Source organism: Poromitra crassiceps (assembly GCF_964638095.1).
Source record: "Poromitra crassiceps genome assembly, chromosome: 27".
Taxonomy (NCBI): domain Eukaryota; kingdom Metazoa; phylum Chordata; class Actinopteri; order Beryciformes; family Melamphaidae; genus Poromitra; species Poromitra crassiceps.
The window spans coordinates 17,528,791-17,548,693 of NC_139650.1; the positions used below are offsets into that span (position 1 = coordinate 17,528,791).

At 45.2% G+C, this 19,903-nt stretch overlaps 1 protein-coding gene across 1 annotated transcript in view; it reads right to left on the reverse strand.

Moving 5' to 3' along the window:
* The window catches only part of igsf21a (immunoglobin superfamily, member 21a), a gene marked incomplete at its 5' end in the record, with an annotated part of 443,028 nt that overhangs the window by 29,492 nt on the left and 393,633 nt on the right, over positions 1-19,903 (reverse strand). The window contains one exon of the mRNA XM_083661710.1: positions 5,579-6,071. Within this exon, the coding sequence (XP_083517836.1) occupies positions 5,579-6,071 (493 nt within the window). The remainder of the gene's footprint in view (positions 1-5,578; positions 6,072-19,903) is intronic.

The window sequence follows — 19,903 nt, forward strand, 5'->3', positions numbered from 1 at the left end:
GCTGCACAGCAGTGTTGAAGTTCTGGGTTTGAGCCTCAGTCAGTTTTGAATGGCGGCAGCCAGAGGAAAGAGACAAAAGTGCCCAGAGAAGAGCTCTAAGTGTGGGTGACCTGGTGGTGTGATTGAGTTGTCGACATAGAAATCTACGTGGTCTAATCTAATCTCTAGTTTAGGCAAGTACAACAATTTGGTCTAGGTTAGGGTTTGGCTCTGGTCATGCAGCAAGTCAATGTTTGTGGTTAAGATGAGGGCTATGGTGTGAAGAAAGTGCAGCTCAGGGTGTGCTAGGTCCTGTGGCTTAATGGGTAAAGGTGCTTTCCTTCCAATCTGAGGACAGCGTTTCAATTTTATGCTATGTTGTGTTCTTCTGCTTATTTTGCTTAATATTGCATTTACTACTGTTTATTTTATGCTATGTGTGTTCTGTGAGCGAGCTACTGTAACTTGTCCCAATTTCCCCCCGGGGATCATTAAAGTCTTTCTGATTCTGATTCTGATTCTGAATTCCTGGTCAAACCACGCCCATTTTTATAAAACATTAGGGTTAGACATTGGGTTTAAGCAAGTACAACAATTTGCTTAGGGTTTGGCTATGATCGTCGGTTAGATAAGAAAACGCTAACCCTAATCTTAACCTAATCTTCTTTTACTTGGCGCACGTTTTCAGGAAGAGGCAGTTGCGGCGACCAATCAAATGAGTTCGGGGCGTGTTCATCCCGGCCCATACTAGGAAAAATGATGGTCCGGGAACGATACCAACACGATGATATCAGGATGTTCAGGTCTGAAATGAAGGAGATAAGAGAGGAATATGAGTGTGTGATTTGAAAAATAATGTTGTGCTTCACACTTAGGAAGTTCTTTAAGTGCCTGAAAATCTTGAGGAAAGTATGCTGCAGTCTTTGATATGTTGCCTGGACCAGATCTAGCCAGGGAATAAATTGGCTGGGGATCCGGTAGATCTGGATGCTTATTGAGGCCACGAAACAGGTTTCCTCAAGTCAGGCAGCTTCTGCCAGCTGTTTTGACTCTGATGGTTTTGGCTCCAGTTTGGATGTCCTTATCAGTTTCTCATCTTGCTGCTGATTCCTCTGATCCATATCCACTATCAAAGCTATTCCAGCTCCAAGGACCATGTGCTAAACTGAGGCACTGCTGGTTACACGTCAAGCCTTGCCAAGAGGCACACCCATCACAGTCTGAGGACCAGAGGGAGATGTTTCAAGGGTGTTTATTATTTCCCTTCATGCTTGTAGTTGATGTGCAGATGATTCAATGGCTAGAAGGACTTTATGACAAAGCTTTAAATAAACAGCAAAGACGGAGAACAATGCAAGTAAATCTCGGTCTCAATGTCGGGGATGAAAACACCAAAGCAGCGCTCCCAGCAGAGGAAGGGCAAACTGATCTGTTAACCCTTTCCACCCAGGAGGGCTTGGTCCTGTTTCTCGCCTAGACAGAAATACCCTAAATGAATTAAGAATAGCTCCAACTACCAGGTTCATAATTATGCATGATCTTATACTCTATGGACAGGTAAGACCTCAAATATTGTATTCCAAGTGTGTGGAACATTGGGAATTTGTGACTGTTACTATGCCTGTGTAAATTGTGATAAACTTACTTAAGTAGTACAGCTACTCGTATGCACTTACTCACACGACCACCAGAGGTCGCATTCATTAACATCCGTTGTTTTAACCACATTGAAAATAGACCCATGTTGACGTTGTCCTCATGTTGACGGCCTGTTCTTCCTTTAACCTTGACACCCAAGGCTTTCTACAATGAATAATCTTAATGGAGGTGACTTGGCCATAGACGCTCACCAGCATAAGAAGAGGCACAACACTATTAATGAGATGAAATGTGACGTTGGTGATCTGAGATCAGATAGTGACAGCAGCAAGCTAACACGTCGCTGGCAGCTGCAGTCTCATTCAGCGTCTCTGTCTGCCTATCTCTAAGCATTTGATGTGATGGAAGCTAATGTCTCTGTTTATCAGTGCTGCGTGGCTCGTCTCCAGCAGGACCGTGCCAACATGGTGCCTTTGAAGTGTTAATGAGATACACTGGAAGCCATCTTTGTTTCAGATGAAAAGGAGAAGAAGAAAGGCGGAGGCAGTGTATCTCTTATCGCTCACTATGAAACTTAATCCTGACTCTTCCCTAAAAGTATTACCACTTGATTCTGAATTCAATATCAGCATCGCCTCCTCCTCTGTTTTGATACTTAACAGTTCCACGAACAAATCCTTTGGCCTCTAAAGAACTCTAAAGTTCTCCGGGCCACTGCCTCGAACTTTCATCACTTTCCTGAAAGTTGGAGGCCATCCCTCTGTCTAAAACACTAACGCTGCGTTCACACCGAACTATTAAAGTTTTTCGCTGGCATCGAGTTTACATACAAAATCAATGCAAACCAGCGATTAAGCGTATATTTGCCCAGGAGAAAAATCGCTGTGCGTCCGAGCGACAGAGACAGAGCGATAGGGCGAAAATTCGCTCGTCGCCCGAGATGAAATATCCCAACTCGAGCGAAATTACACTGGCAAAAGTCGCTTGCTGCTCAACGCTGATTGGCTGACGTGTGAGTCAAGGATCACACTGGCTTGGAACAAACCGCTGGTTTATTAGTGTGGCAACAAATCGCATTGACAGGCTGACAGCTGACATGAAGTGAAGTCTGTACTACCGGTATAGAGCTCGCTGATAGGCTTAGTTTGTAAACAACTACGGTGGCTCGTAGTGGACAAACATCATGACATTGCGTTTTCATCCTGTCGAACGTTAGCCAGATGTCCGTCAATTCTTGTGCCTGTTGACGAGCGATTTAAACACAGCGACAGAGCGATTCCAAAGGGTTGAATCGAGTGACAGGGAGAAAAATAAATATCTCGGTGTGAACACAGCTTAAGGCGTAAGAGTGAGGAGCTTAATGCCGAGTTCAGATTCCACGATGATAGCCCATGGCGAGCCCTCGGCGACAGTTCTTGGAGCTCGCCAACAAAAGCCTCCAGATCAGAGCCTATAATTGGTATTGACTCATTCTACCAAATTGGTGCAAACTGCTGGCCCACAAGATAAAGCATTTAAGTAAGCAAATCTGAGATGTTTACTAAGATCATTCTATGATTGAAACCCAGAATAATATTTGAGATACAGTCGCAAACTTAATAACTCTGACTATGAACCAATTCTGTAGAATTGCCCATATATGTTGTGCCAGCGTGTGTGTTCAGAAATAGACCTGTGTGAGACTGGTAGTGTGTGATCCCCTGTCGCTGCTCAGTCATATAGTGTGAAAACCACAACGACTTCAAGACTCTCCATTACAAGACAGTCACAGCACGTTGTGTAAGAACAGAACAGCGATCTGATGATTCTGACCGTTGGGTAGTGTGTCTGTGTCATAAGAGGTGCTTATTGGAGTTAGAAGTGGGGCAACGTCACTGAGACCCTCTTTCCAATGCTATTCACCTTATGTAGCCACGCCCATTTGACCTGGTTGTGTGGCCGTCCCAAAACTTCCGGCTAAAAATAATAATAAAATAAAATAAAAAATGGCTGCGCTGCTCCAATATCATCTAACTCTGAATTAACTAATAATTTAGCCAATTGTATGTAACATACCAAATAAAAGCAAATGGCAATGTCTAAGAATGCAACGCCATGTAACTGGCTCGTTAAGTCTCGCATTCCAGGGAATTACGTTAACGTCTGCGCGTCTTTATTGACGTTAATGGCTCGCGCTGCTATCGCGCTGCCTCGGAGGAGAGACAACTATCTGAAGCTTTCTTTGTTGGAGTCCAGGTATGTTTTACAAGAAAGTGCTCGTCATTGTCGACGATAACGTTATCTGACCTGGCTAACAGTGGATACTCGCTTGCTTGCTGTGTACCCGCTCAAAGTAGTAGGCTACGTTATTTATTTTACCCCTTCACTGCCCGCTCCAAAAACAACTCTCTTATTTTGCGCCGTGACCGCCGGAAGTGTTAGACGGACCGGAAGAATTTGGTCCACTGTAAGGTCTGAACATAAGGTGAATAGAGACAGTCTGTGTCTCGTCATAGATGCTGGGGTAGCTGGCTGGGGTAAATCCCCCGTTCTATCCATTCAGCATGGTTAGCATTTAGCTGCTAGCCCAGCCCAGGCAGACAGGATCTGGGATTTAACCCCTGCAGTAAACGCACATCTGAACAGATGTCTATGTACCTGCTCTAGAATCCCCAATCCTGCAGTGTAGAGCCGCAGCACCGTCCTTTGGTGAGTCAGCCCATTGAGATGTATGGGGGGTTTCACCCCACTTGCGCGCCAGCCGTAGTAACATTTTGTGGGCGTTCCCACACAGACTGTCTATAACATTGGTCAGTGTGTCTCCATTCCCACTTGACTTCTCTAATTCAGGTTGACTTTCTCAATAACGCGAGTGAGTTAACTCAATCTAGCAACAGACAGCTCCATGAATTGCCCTGTCAGTCACTTTGAGTTCTGCTTCTAAACTGGCAATCTGCTCGGCTGTAACACAATTAAGCATCAAATGAAAATCAGTGTTGTTCTGAGTACATTTGCAAGGCAGACATAAGGCAGCCCTGTCGCTCTCCAGGCAGCCAATGGGAGGCAAGGAGACAGCCGGAGATTAGAGGGGCGAAGAAATGAGAAAAGGGTGCTGTGCGTGTGTGCGTGTGTGTGTGTGTGCGTGCGCGCGTGCGCGTGTGTGTGTGTGTGTGTGTGTGTGCGTGCGTGTGCGTGGTGTGTGTGTGTGTGTGTGTGTGTGTGTGTGGGTGTGTGCGTGTGCGTGGTGTGTGTGTGTGTGTGTGTGTGTGTGTGCGTGCGTGTGTGTGTGTGTGGGGGGGTGGGGCGCTGGAGAACAGATGAGAGGAGAGGAGAGTGTCAAGGAATTTCTATTTAATGCAATATGCCACCAGTCCTGTAGGGGCGCTATTGCAGTTCTGGTTGCATGTAACACCGCCCACGCTCCACCCCCTCGCTAATTTGATACTATCTTTGATTTCATGCCTAGCCGGGAGTGTGAAAGGGATAGTGCTCCCCTCGATGTACAGTATGTCTGTCATTAAACATGGAGTTGACTCAACAAGAAGACTCTTTATTTGACTAAGATTATTTGACTAAGATTTTATTCCACAGCAAGAGGCAAGGAGAGGAGAGGAGAGGAGAGGAGGGGAGGGGAGAGGAGAGGAGAGGAGGGGAGGGGAGAGGAGGGGAGAGGAGAGGAGGGGAGAGGAGAGGAGAGGAGGGGAGAGGAGGGGAGGGGAGAGGAGGGGAGAGGAGAGGAGAGGAGGGGAGAGGAGAGGAGAGGAGAGGAGAGGAGGGGAGGGGAGAGGAGGGGAGAGGAGAGGAGAGGAGAGGAGTTAACTTGTCAGTTTAATTGTTTCAAAATAAATTGGATAAATTCTGCTCAACAAAGGATTTTTCTGTACAACTATTAGGGCTGGGTGGTGATTACATGATTGTGCACTTGTCAAAACATTGGTATTCTGTCTGGGAGTCTGATGTAGAGGATTTATAACATTTCATTGAGAGGAGAGGTGAGTTTGTCTGCATCGTAGGTACTCACCCAGAGTGACCTCTGTCTGCATGGGCATGGACAGCGCGGGGTGCTTGACCTCGCAGCTGAACAGGGCGTCGTTGTCCAGCTGGGGGTTGAGGGTCCAGGTGAGCCGGGCCTGCACCAGCACCGAGCCGTCGCTCTGCGGGATGTGGGTGTGGCTGAAGTAGTAGAGTGGGTCGGTGCTCTGGACCCAGCGGGGGAACTCCCGGCTGACCACCGTCTCCGGGATGACCTCCGTGGCGGGGCTGGGCTCGGACGCCTGCTGCTGCCCACCCTGGCTGTGCCCGCCGCGCTGGGGGCTCTCCGTGTGCAGGCGTGCCCCCCCGCGCCCCTCCGGGTCCAGCAGGTGGAGGGAGCGCTGCAGCTTGGTGTCATCCATGTCCCTGCTGATCAGCGGCCGCGCGCCCCTCACGCCCGCAGAGCCGCCTCCCTCCTCGGTGGCAGACGGGTGGATGTAGGAGATCACCTCTATCAACTCCCCGTCACGCTTGAAGTACACCTTAGCCAAGAGGAGGGAGGAGTTAAGATACATTAAATAATACATTGTATTTATATACTGTGAAGTACACCTTAGCCAAGAGGAGGGAGGAGTTAAGATACATTAAATAATACATTTTATTTATATACTGTGAAGTACACCTTAGCCAAGAGGAGGGAGGAGTTAAGATACATTAAATAATACATTATATTTATATACTGTGAAGTACACCTTAGCCAAGAGGAGGGAGGAGTTAAGATACATTAAATAATACATTGTATTTATATACTGTGAAGTACACCTTAGCCAAGAGGAGGGAGGAGGAGTTAAGATACATTAAATAATACATTATATTTATATACTGTGAAGTACACCTTAGCCAAGAGGAGGGAGGAGGAGTTAAGATACATTAAATAATACATTATATTTATATACTGTGAAATACACCTTAGCCAAGAGGAGGGAGGAGGAGTTAAGATTCATTAAATAATATATTATATTTATATACTGTGAAGTACACCTTAGCCAAGAGGAGGGAGGAGGAGTTAAGATTCATTAAATAATATATTATATTTATATACTGTGAAGTACACCTTAGCCAAGAGGAGGGAGGAGGAGTTAAGATACATTAAATAATACATTATATTTATATACTGTGAAGTACACCTTAGCCAAGAGGAGGGAGGAGGAGTTAAGATTAATTAAATAATATATTATATTTATATACTGTGAAGTACACCTTAGCCAAGAGGAGGGAGGAGGAGTTAAGATTAATTAAATAATATATTATATTTATATACTGTGAAGTACACCTTAGCCAAGAGGAGGGAGGAGGAGTTAAGATACATTAAATAATACATTATATTTATATACTGTGAAGTACACCTTAGCCAAGAGGAGGGAGGAGGAGTTAAGATACATTAAATAATACATTGTATTTATATACTGTGAAGTACACCTTAGCCAAGAGGAGGGAGGAGGAGTTAAGATACATTAAATTATACATTTTAGTTATATACTGTGAAGTACACCTTAGCCAAGAGGAGGGAGGAGGAGTTAAGATACATTAAATAATACATTATATTTATATACTGTGAAGTACACCTTAGCCAAGAGGAGGGAGGAGGAGTTAAGATACATTAAATAATATATTATATTTATATACTGTGAAGTACACCTTAGTCAAGAGGAGGGAGGAGGAGTTAAGATACATTAAATAATACATTGTATTTATATACTGTGAAGTACACCTTAGGCAAGAGGAGGGGGGAGGAGTTAACACATTCACTGCCAGACGTTTTTTTTTTTTTACTGTGGTTAGCTTCTGCCAGAGGGTTTTTTTGAGGATTCTGGCTCATCTTTCAAGACCCGAGGATTCTTTTCTGCTAAGATTTTGTGAACACACAATATCTCAAAAGAACTAATAGAATGTGTGCTTTCTCTGTCTAAAAGAGTTAGTTTGTAGAGTTAGTAGTTATGTAAGCATTAGCAGTTGAATACAGCATGGTTTCAGCGTCAGAAAAATTATTCAGAGATAAACGGCTTTTTGTGAAATTCGATAGAACAGTCACTTTAACCATTCATTTTTGGCATCAGTAAGACGTCAGACATCTAAACAATAGTTTTGAACAGTAATTTCCTCCATAACAGCAGGAAACCCCCCTCTGCTTCCAACTCCTCCCTCCGTGGGCGTTCTTCTTGGCTGCAGCGGCCGTCACAAGCTTGTCACCAGTCTCACTGCTTTGCTGCTGCTGCTGCCTGTCTGCGCGGCCGCTGTTTGAGGAAGTCTGGATGGACTCGCTCGCTTCTTGGAGTTTTGGTTGAGAGAAGCTTTTGCGATTCTGGTCATATTTATGCTGCGTGTTTCAAAGTGTGTTCCACCTGTAATCTATTATGCAAATTTGCAATCCCGCATCGCCAGCAATCAGCGCGAAAACGAAAGCGTTTTCCCCCATCCATTTTCATGAGAATGGCTGCTTTTTGCTTGCCTTCCTCTAGTCAGGAGAGCACTGTCGCCACTTAGTGGCTCGGTGGAATGGGTTGTAAACGTTCGGTGGCTCCAATAATTATATAAGAGATGTAAAAGGGTTAGATGCACATCCCACGGTCAAATTTTTTTTTTTCATTTTTTTGACGTATTAATACGTCATTGGCAGTCAACCGTTGGATTATTTTTGACGTATTAATACGTCATTGGCAGTGAACGTGTTAAGATACATTAAATTATACATTTTATTTATATACTGTAGCATTTAAAAAAAAAAGACTATTAAAGCACCATCATGTAGTTTTTCTATTTTGGGGGAAACTGCCCCCCCCCCCCCCCCCCACACACACACACTTACAATGCTACACTTCCCTGTTTGTACGTTCAGATTTGACTGTTTCTGCTTGTACCTCTACTTTGCTAACCTTTCTGCTGTGTTTACACCTGATTGGCAGGAGGAGAACATAGCTTCTTGTAGGTGGCATGGTGGCTCTGTGGTTAGAACTGTCGCCTCACACCAAGAAGGTTGTGGGTTTTGAATCTCCACCCGGGTTCTTTCTGTGTGGAGTTTGCATGTTCTCCCCATGTTTGTGTGGGTTTCCTCCAACAGTCCAAAGACATGCTCTGTAATGTGTATTATGTATATAGCCCCTTTTAGATTTGCCAAAAATCCCACTAATATCCACAAACTACTGGCATTTCCTTCGGTCTAAAAGTTGCCAAGCCGTCCCGTTTAGCCGATAGAGCGACCCTGCAAGTGAGGCATATAAATGTTGGCGTTGTTCCAACGCGTTATTTTTCACTCCTGCTTCTTCTCCTCCTCTGGATTTAATGTATTTCCTGCCCCTTTTCTGGTGCGAGTCAGTGATTCAGTGATTCCCACAGGCTGAAATTCGATTTTCTTAACAGTTCATTACTTTACATAGACAGAATGTGCCGACAGAAAAAAAAGTCTCATGCACGAGCGCCAGGCACATAGACTGCGTCAAGTCAACCAGAATATAAGTAGGTAATCCGCTTTAGCTCTTTCAAAATAAAACCCTTGTTGTAACATTAATTTTAATTTTGAGTAATGCTTTATAGCCGCAGTTTCACTCCATATGAAATCTTAACATCACAAGTATTTTGGTATATGATGTATCTAAGCTATCTTGTGTGTAGATATACGTATGTAGTATGATTGTGATGATGCTAAAAATTCATGTTCTGTTCTTTGTCCTTTTTTGTTTTATAGTCTTAATATCCCCTATTATACAGTAGTGTATAAGTCTTTATTGAGTGACATATGCAATTATCTGAGGTTGTGCCATTTCTGGGGGATGTGAAAACTCAATGATAATGTAAAAATCTGACAACTTTATACCTGGAAAAACACAAAGGTATGGAAAACGGAAAGGTCTTAATGTCTCGGAGGGATTTATTAAAAACAATACAACACAATTCTTTGCTTGGTTCTCTAAAAACGTAAAGGTAAAAGAACAAGGGGAGCTTTTTTCTTGTCTTTTTCACTGAATTCAAAACAGCAATAACCCACTTCAAGAAGCGATTGTAGATAGCTGAAATGAGTATTGCGTGCTGCCGCTGAGCTTTCCCGGGATATATTATCCTCCCCATCATGAGTCTATTTCCATCTGTGGCTGCCTGATCTGGTGACAGAGGACTCCCGCTTCCATGTCAGCACATAACCTCCAGATATTAGCATTGAAATAAGGTTGCAGAGTCACTTGCCTGTGGCTTTGCTATTTTAGAAACAGATATGGCTCTTCTGCTGTTGTTGAAGAAAAGAAAAGAAAATTCAATTCAATTTTTTACTTTTGGGCATTTGAATTCAATTTGCCCAAGATCAAAGTGTCATTACTGTACACTACACATTGCATTTCACTGGCATTGTTTGAGGCTTTTGCGAGCAGTTGGTTGAGGCATGCTGCCACCTCAGGGCCGGATGCCTGCAACACAGGCGTATTGTGTTGCACCTGTGAAAATGAGTGCAAACAAGTGAAGTATAAGAGCATGTTGCTGAGGAATGACTCCAAATGACTTCATAATGTTCACATCCACCAAAGGCAATTCAGAATCCCTCGCATGACCAAATACAACATAATAATGTTTGCTATCAGCCCTTTCCCATGAATAATTATTCACCTTTAAAGTCACAACCTGCAATTTAGGTTGTGAGCCACGTGTGTAGTATAGTATGTTTCAACGCATGTATGTGTAGTATAGTATGTGTTTCAACACATGTACTGTATGTGTAGTATAGTATGTGTTTCATTGCATGTATGTGTAGTATAGTATGTTTCAACGCATGTATGTGTAGTATGTGTTTCAACACATGTATGTGTAGTATGTGTTTCAACACATGTATGTGTAGTAGCCTATAGTATGTTTCATTGCATGTATGTGTAGTATAGTATGTTTCAATGCATGTATGTGTAGTATAGTATGCGTTTCATTGCATGTATAGTATGTGTTTCATTGCATGTATTGTGTAGTATAGTATGTGTTTCAACGCATTTACAGTATGTGTAGTATGGTATGTGTTTCAACACATGTATGTGTAGTATAGTATGTTTCATTGCATGTATGTGTAGTATAGTATGTGTTTCAACGTATGTATGTGTAGTATAGTATGTGTTTCAACGCATGTATGTGTAGTATAGTATGTGTTTCAACGCATGTATGTGTAGTATAGTATGTGTTTCATTCCATTTCACCTTTATTGGGAACGGGGGCTCTTTTTTGGGCCCCATGTTGGACTTGCTGCAAGATCTGCTGTGTTGTATTACAGTATTTATAGCTAACTCTAACTGCTTTCCAGTACCCGTCCTTGGAGTAGGCTGGTGGTACTGCAGACAGACACAAAAGCACGCACACACGCGCACACACGCGCACACACACACACACACACACACACACACACACACACACACACACACAGACTCACACACGCGGGGTTAGCTGCCCTTGCTCAGGGGCACTTGGGCAGTGTTGGTATTGTCAGTATGGACCAAACCTTCAAATGACATGTCCCCATCACCACCAACACAGGGACGTGCTGCGGGTTTGTTCGTCTTGTATTCCTCTTCTAAGATAAGCCTGTTTTCCCCTCTTTGTTTGTTCATTTGGGGATTTGTGTGACTGTGGATGTTGCTGCACATGCAGACATGCAGTTCACTGTTCCAATATTTATTCATAGGACAAAGAGATTGTGGGACTAGAAAGTAGATCTTTTCTTTTTCCATCTAGCCTATCAATTCTGAGAATAAATGCTTCTGTTCGTTAGTGGAATTCTGAGCTCTCGCTTGCTTCACCGCAGCCTGTTGTTCAAAGATGAGACATGTACTGCCGCCCACAACTACCGACTCAGGTGCTAATTAGTACACGCACGCACGCACACACACACACACACACACACACACACACCCACACGCACACGGGCACACGCACACACACACGCGAGCACACACCCACACACACGCGAGCACACACCCACACGCACACACACACACACACACACAGACACACACAATATATATATATATAGCCTATGTTCTTTTAAAAATAGCTGCAGCAAGGACGAGTGTAGCTAAGGAGCAGTACAGACACAGGTGCAAGGATAGCCTATTAAATGTTCTTTTACATTAGCTTTCCAAAAGCTTGTTGAAGATATGGCTGCAGTTTGTATATGTTTACATCTTCCTGCAAACAAAAACAGTCATATAATACAGCTCAGCTCAAAACAAGACCCATCCTTAATAGAACCAACAAGCGCAGCACATTTACAGTAAGACATCTGTCTTGTGAGTAGGGTTGGGTATCGTTTACATTAAGACATCTGTCTTGTGAGTAGGGTTGGGTATCGTTTACATTAAGACATCTGATGTGAGTAGGGTTGGGTATCGTTTACATTAAGACATCTGATGTGAGTAGGGTTGGGTATCGTTTACATTAAGACATCTGATGTGAGTAGGGTTGGGTATCGTTTGGATTGTAGTCCATATCTGCTTATCGATTCCGGTTCTTCATGATTAACAACTCCAATTCTTTGAGGGGCAGGGTGGAGGCAAAAAAATAGTGATTGAAACAAATTGGTTTGTGGACAGAAACATCTGGTAGACTCAAAACACTCCTAACTTGGTGTAGAATTCTGACAGAGTTTTTCATGACAAAACTTAAACTAAATGTCTAAGGTACCAGGTTTCTCTATAGAAAATAGCATGGCTGGCAGGGAAGAGTTGACAATAGAGCTGGGCTCCATTTTCAAAACAATTATAATGTTTTGAATTAACACTTTATGTCGCGGACTGTCCACCACTTAATATGTACGGCTGGGGAATTAGATTCTGTAGTAAGTTCTGCACGCAAAATTTGTTTTCGGAATCAATAAGAAGAATCTAAATTTAAATTCAGATTCAGAATTTTGGAACGGGTTCTGGATGCCCAAGCCTATTTGTGAACCTACATGGAAAATGGTAAATAGACTCCTAAATCAATTTGTCCAGTATATGGATTAAAGCCTGACCATGCATGTAAGACTAATTTACATGTCACATTTGCTTCAGTTTGATCATGTGAGAGCATCAACACCAATCAGCATATCTGTGCTGAGCTCTGTGCAGCACCTGAGGCTTCACATCCAATCGCATGAGAGGAAGTCGAAATATCCCGTTTAAATCCATAACGAACGACCCCATCGTCTCCCTCCTCCATCTCCTGCTAGCTCCGCCTCCTACTGTGACTCGCCAACTTGGAGGACGAGCAGCTTTGTAAAGACGAAGCTGTGTATGAAAACAGCTCATTAATTAGCACAGCAGGTGGAGGGACGCAGCGTGCTGGATTAGAGCGAGCCATGCACCTGTTCGGCAGCGTTTGTTGGACAAAACGGTGTGGGCAGTGGGCACACAATAACACCTGTGTTGGCTATAGGCATCGGTATAGACTAATAAGGACTTAAGGACACGCCGATCAAACAATCGACAACAAACACAGATGTCTGTTTGGTGTGCCATGGCTGTCTGTGCTTGTATGGAATTGTTTGGAGATGTTTTTGGTCAGATTCAACATGTTCCATCCTTGTTTGTCTGTGTTTAGCCCGTGGCACACCAATGAAACATTCGACAACAACTGCCAACATTGTTTTTGGCAGCTGTTAGAGAATGTTTGATTGGTGTGCTACGGGCTTGAAAGGGACAGGTGAAGATTGTCTATATAACACACAGGAGAGATTGCCAGCACAGCTCCAGACAGAACCAGTCACCAGCGACTTCAGCTGTACTGTACTGAAGTCCCATCCACCTGTTTTTATGCAAATTTTCAATTTGCGCATGAAAAACTTCAGTGGAAAATTTTTCAAAAAACCCTTGAAATATCACAAAACGAGTTTTTACGCTTGGGGCAGGTGGTAAAGTTGGCGTATCGATAAAAAAGGTAAATGCGACTAATGCAGTGGAAACAGATAAAGCGAATCTTGCGTTACCTCGTTACCTCTCGTTGAACCAAACCCCATTCAAAAACCATGTCGCCTTGCTTACTGGCAACAGTTACACCCTGGCTGTAAAAAGGCTTGTTGCGAATAGGTCGGCTGGGATGCACTCTACATGTCGGCATCACTAAACACACTTGTAAGGTAAATAAATAAGCAACACAGCTATTAATCCGTCATTACAATGTGACTTTATAGTGATAAAGTACGGCACTGTGTGGACTACTGGACTAAGAACAATATAGTGCAGCGCTTTCCTACAGCATAAGATCAAGCATCAGTTTACCTATTCGTAGTGATCCATCCCACCATGACAAAATATCTTTCGTTACCAGCTGCCTTCATGAAGCATAAGAAGAGGATTCAATGAATGTTTGATCAAAGAGCTGAATTAATGCACTGACAGATACGTGACTGCAGGCACAGAGTGAAGTGTCGTGATCCTGCTCCTCCATTCCATTCTGATTTCTCCTTTCATTATGGGAAGCAGATCAAAATAATAATGGAATGTGACAGAACAGCATGGAATGATGGAGAGATGTCTGTGATTTACAGCCACACTTTCACTCCATATGTCATCTTAACATCAGCATTTTTAATACAAGATTTGCTGTTTCGTTCATTGAAACACCTTTTTTCCTCCAAAAGGTGAGAATTTGAAAACCTTTATTCTGAAAAGTAAATTGCGGCATTTCTCCGTTGCTAGTCTGGGTAAACTGTTGCTGTCTTGACGCAGCCCAAAAGCAGGCTCACTGTTGTGTGTGTCAGTCAGCTTGTGTGTCTGAGCCCCCCGCCCCCATAGAGACACTGCATGAAATAGGCCACGCCCATCACGGGGGAAAAGCTCCGTTCACTTCCACACACCAGCGTCATTTTCCTTGAATTAAACATGGCTAAAAGCTGTTGTGTGGTGGGCTGCGCAGACAACAAATGTAAAAAATCACCAGTTAAAGTTTTTTTGTACTCCCAAGCAAAACAAAGAAGCCATTGAGAATTGGCGAGAAGAAAAATGTGGCTGTTGCTGTCAATGAAGTAAGTTGGAGTGTTCATCTTCCGTATATACGATCTTATTGTGCAACACGCAACCGTGCACGTGACATAGGAGAACGCCAGGATTGGAGGGGGGGTTTCTGTTTCCCCCCGTTTTGGGCGTGGTTTCTGAATGATGACGCGCTCCGCAGTGTCTCTATGGGAGGGATTCAAGAGAGAGTATTGAGAGACAGAAGCAGCAAATGACAGCAAAAGCTGTTTTTCTCTTATGTAAATGACCACGCACATGTACACAATGGGACATTTTCCAGGTAAGAGAGTGAGAACGATAAGATTTTTATGGTGCGCGCACTACTGTTTCTCTGCAAAATCACTAATATAATAAAGGTAAAGGTAAAGTCCCACTGATTGTCACACAATGTGTGAAATTTGTTCTCCGCATTTGACCCATCCCCTGGGGGAGCGGTGAGCGGCAGCGTGCGCCGTGCTCGGGAATCACATGGTGACTTAACCCCCCAATTCCAACCCTTTGATGCTGATGATACGGTACGATTTGGATCAGATTTGATCTTAGACCCACCACTATTTCATTTTGCATCAGTGGACTGCAGCAGCATAAATTACTCATACAGTATTTCCAGACCTAATGTCACTGATCTGCATTGTAAACATTACACAAGGTGACACCATATCCATCCGCTTATTTAGTCAGTGAATTTACTGACTACGCTGAAACTTGGCTTTCCTTGAATGCAATTCATGAAACACTTCGCTACCCAGAAAGTCGGCAGATGCACTCCGCGGCGTAGCCCGTTTTGATATTAAGCTGAGTCCGCCCACCCAGGCCAGCTACAGCATGCGCCGGTAGCAATTAACGAGTGCACCCGACCTATCCTCCCTGCCCCATGCTCCCTGCTCAGCGGACTAGCAGAGGAAGGGAGGGAGGTCTAACCTGTGTGTGTGCTGGGGAGCGGCAGGCAGTGAAATTTGGGCACAACATTAAAACGAACGGCTCTCAAGTAGGACTCGTTCCCTTCGTTCATAGCAAAGAGCCGTTCAATAGATTTGGATCGTTCGCGATCACTATCCCGCAGGTGTTAACGATACTCACGTTCATGCACAACACTGTGCATATTGTATATCTATCTACAATCAAATTGAGAGTGTGGACGTCCGACTGATGTCCCACTGGCTGGCGGGCATTGTGGCATTTCTTTTTCATGGGGTTGATGGATTAAACCCAGGCCAAAATCAAGAGGAGAGGAGGGGGAAGACGAGGAGAGGAGTGATGTCATCAGGCAGTTGTGATGGCTAAGTGGGTGGGCCTCAGTGACATCATCAGAGAGTTGTGATGGCTAAGTGGGTGGGTGGGCCTAGAGATCTGATGTGATGTCATCAGACAGTTGTGGTGGGTGGGCCGCAGCTGGCAAGCCTAGCCGGATTTTTTGCGAGCTGCAGGGCCAGCTCGGTGAGCTGCAGGGCGGGCGAGCCTAGGAATCTTGCGCGCGAGATGCCTAGCAGAATTAAATGCATACTGTTTATTATAATTTCTGAATTAAAATGACAAGCTACCAGAATAGCAAAATGTATTATTATTATTTAATACACACTTGCAACCGCCTAGAGACGTCCTAGCTACACATTGCCGATTGGGGCTGCATTTAATCTGGATGAAAAGGCGGGGTCGAGGGCAGGGGCATTGCAAGGGGGGGCGGGGTGTGGTGAGGACAGCAAGCACAAATACATTTTTGTTAAGACATTTTGCATATTCTAGTTATTGTTGTTGTTATTATTATCATCCAATTTTTTCGGACTTTTCTCCCATTTTCTCCACAATTGTACTTGGCCAATAGAGCTGAACAGTCATGTGACATCTCCTGCCCCGGAAGAGAGTTCCCCATTCATTTTCTTAGACATTAGACATTTTGAAAAATCCTCATATAAGGAGTTTTAAGACTGGAACCAAGCCAACCAGCGACATGAGTGTCCATAAAACATTCACTAACAACAGGGGGGGGGGGGTCGCTCTTCTGGGGCAGGGGACGTCATGCTGCTATTCCGGTCGCTGCTCCACCCCCTCTGCTGATCTGGGGAGAGCCGTAAAGTAGCACATGCTTCCTCTGATACATGTGCCAGCCGCTTCTTTTCACCTGGCAGCGAGGAGTTTCATCGGCAGGAACTAGCGCATTCCCCTCCCCCCCGAACAGGTGCACCAACCGACCAGAGGAGGCAGTAGTGCAGCGACCAGGACACACACCCTTAATCCAGCTTCCCACCCACAGGCACAGCCAAGCCGGAAGCACCACTGCCGGGACTCGAGCCCGGGTCACCGTGGTGGTAGGCGAGTGCTTTTACGCAATTGTATTTGTTCTTCCGGTTCAGCGCTAGTTGGCGGCCAATTTCAAAACAAAACATCACTAGTAATGATTGAAGTTTGGCAACATTCAGAATTAAGGTACACTGCGGCCAACATGTTCATAGCGTTAGTGCTGCGAGGAGCCGATGGCTGTACCCGGTCGGCATTTAACGTTAGTTACAAAAGCACGTCGACTGTGTTTTCTCACTGCCAGTAGCCTAACTACAGTAGGGTTTGACTGCTAGATAGCTAGACCGACCGGTCAGCACAGCCAGCGCTCTCAGTCCTCGCTGCTCATTAAATATTTCCAAATAGGCGTTATTCTGATAAACGGGTACGAAAAATATTAAAACTTTAAAATAGTTTTTTTTTTTTTTGCTTGAAAACAGCTTTTTGGCAAGTCTAAAAATGACTACGGCAGAAGCATCCTTGTATGCGCAAAGAATAAGGTGAACACATCGTCAAATACTTCATAGTCCAACAACATGTTCCAACGATGAAGCCAGACACAAACCACGTACTTCAGTCTGAAATGAATGAGGTCAGAAAAACAGAGATAGATATGTCATTCTAGGCGGTGGCCCAAAACACAATAGTGAAATTCAGCTGGGGATGATATGAGGAGGGCTGTGCGTTGTGCCAGTGAAGAGAGCCTGATCAAAGCACCAGCACACCACCCCCCCACCTCACCTCACATCATCTCAAATCCTAACTGTAACAATAAACCTTTTCTTTTCACCCATTGGTCCAAATACACCTTTATGTCGCTGCAATTAATCATGGTGATGTCAAAAGGACAAGGCAATAATTTCCACGGTGACAGAAGGATTCAATGACAGAGAGAGAGAGAGAGAGAGAGAGAGAGAGAGAGAGAGAGGGAGAGAGAGAGAGGGAGAGAGAGAGAGAGAGAGAGAGGGAGGGAGAGAGAGAGAGGGAGGGAGAGAGAGAGAGGGAGGGAGAGAGAGGGAGAGGGAGGGAGAGAGAGAGAGGGAGAGAGAGAGAGAGAGAGAGGGAGAGAGAGAGAGCGAGCAGGATCCCGGTCATGACTTAATCACGGCTCGTTCTTATTATTAAGCGTCATTATCTTTCCTCTTTTCAATCAGTGCTTGCTTGTGCTGTTTCTAATGTCTGTCACTGGGAAGCCATTCTTGATGCCAGCGGCTTTGCTTCAATCACATCAAATGGCGACAGATGTTGAAACATCATATCAGGCCCTTTTCATGCATGCAGTCTATTATATGCTGCTCTCTTTAAGCCGCACTTGGCAATTTGCTGCACGTTGTCGGCTGCTCCAAAAAGGCAACGAGAAGTAGCCGTTTGAAAAATGTGAACTTCAATAACCCAGAAGTCACGTTGACGTTACGCCGGTAAACTGCATTCAGCACGCTGGTGTTTTACCCCGCCGGGGCGGTGCGGTCTAAAGGACAGCACAGGGATGACACAGAACATCTAACGCTGGTGAGTCCAGCTCTCTCTGGACCGCTCACTGCCATTTAGAGAAACGTTTGAATTTCACTTTTAACGACTTTTCCCCCCCGTCATTCACGAGACAAAGGCTTCCGCCGCCCATGACGACTTTTTCCGTCAATCCGTGTTTTCTCTGTTATACGATGCACGCCGCTGTTACGCACCTTGTGAGGTACTACAGCACTTGTCAAGTCAAGTCAAGTCAAGTTTATTTATATAGCCCTAATTCACAAGCATGTCTCAGAGGGCTTCACAGAAAGTATGTCTAGCTGATTCTAGCTAACACATAGTAACAAGAATATACAGAATAAAGATAACATTTGAACATTTGAAGAAAGCAGGAGAGTGGAGGAGGGAGGGAGAGGGAGGAGGGAGGGGAGGGGGGAGGTGGGGAGAAAATAGGAAATGTGGAGGAGGAGAGAACAGAGGAGGAGAGATGAGGGTGCAGCGGAGGGAGAGCCAGGGTAGGGGTAGGGTCTAGGGTTGGGGGAGGGGAGGGAGTAGGATACGGGCCCGGATTAGGGCGAGGGTGGGGAGAAATGGGAAATGTGGAGGAGGAGAGAACAGAGAAGGAGAGGGTGCAGGGGAGGGAGAGCAGGGGGAATGTGAGAGGGAGGAGAGGGCAGAGAGGAGGAGAGAACAGAGAAGGAGAGGTGGGAGGGCGCAGGGGAAGGAGAGCAGTGGGAATGTGAGAGAGGGGAGAGGACAGAGAGGAGGAGAGAACAGAGAAGGAGAGGTGGAAGGGTACAGGGGAGGTAGAGTAGAGGTAAGGTCTAGGGTGGAGGGAGGGAGTAGGATACGGGCCCGGATTAGGGCGAGGGTGGGGAGAAAATGGGAAATGTGGAGGAGGAGAGAACAGAGAAGGAGAGGTGGGAGGGTGCAGGGGAAGGAGAGCAGGGGGAATGTGAGAGAGGGGGGAGGACAGAGAGTAGAGGTAGGGTCTAGGGTGGAGGGAGGGAGTAGGATACGGGCCCGGATTAGGGCGAGGGTGGGGGGAAAATGGGAAATGTGGAGGAGGAGAGAACAGAGAAGGAGAGGTGGGAGGGTGCAGGGGAAGGAGAGCAGGGGGAATGTGAGAGAGGGGGGAGGACAGAGAGGCAGAGAAGGAGAGGTGGGAGGGTGCAGGGGAAGGAGAGCAGGGGGAATGTGAGAGAAGGGAGAGCAGGAAGTGGCAGGGATTCAGGAAAATAGGGGAGAAGAGGAGAAGGAGCAGAGGGGGGGAGAATGAGGAGAGAGCAGGAGAAGGGAGGGGGGGGCGGTGGGATGTGGGGGAGGAAAGAGCATGGAAAGAGAGGAGAACAAGAAGGGGGAAGAAGGGAAGAAGCGGGGGAAGGGGGAAAGAGAGGGGGGGGGGGAGAAGATCAGACAACTGACTACTCTAAGCATTAACCAGAGCTAACTGGGACATAGTATCTAGCTAATCTACAGCCTAATCTGGCCTATCCTACCCTGCTCTAGTCTGATTTTAGCCTGAACACTAACAGGTCAGCCTTAGGCTGTAGCTAATCTATCGCCTACCTAAGCTGTTCTAAACCAACCGGCAGCCCTCGACCAGTGATGAAGAGCACCGA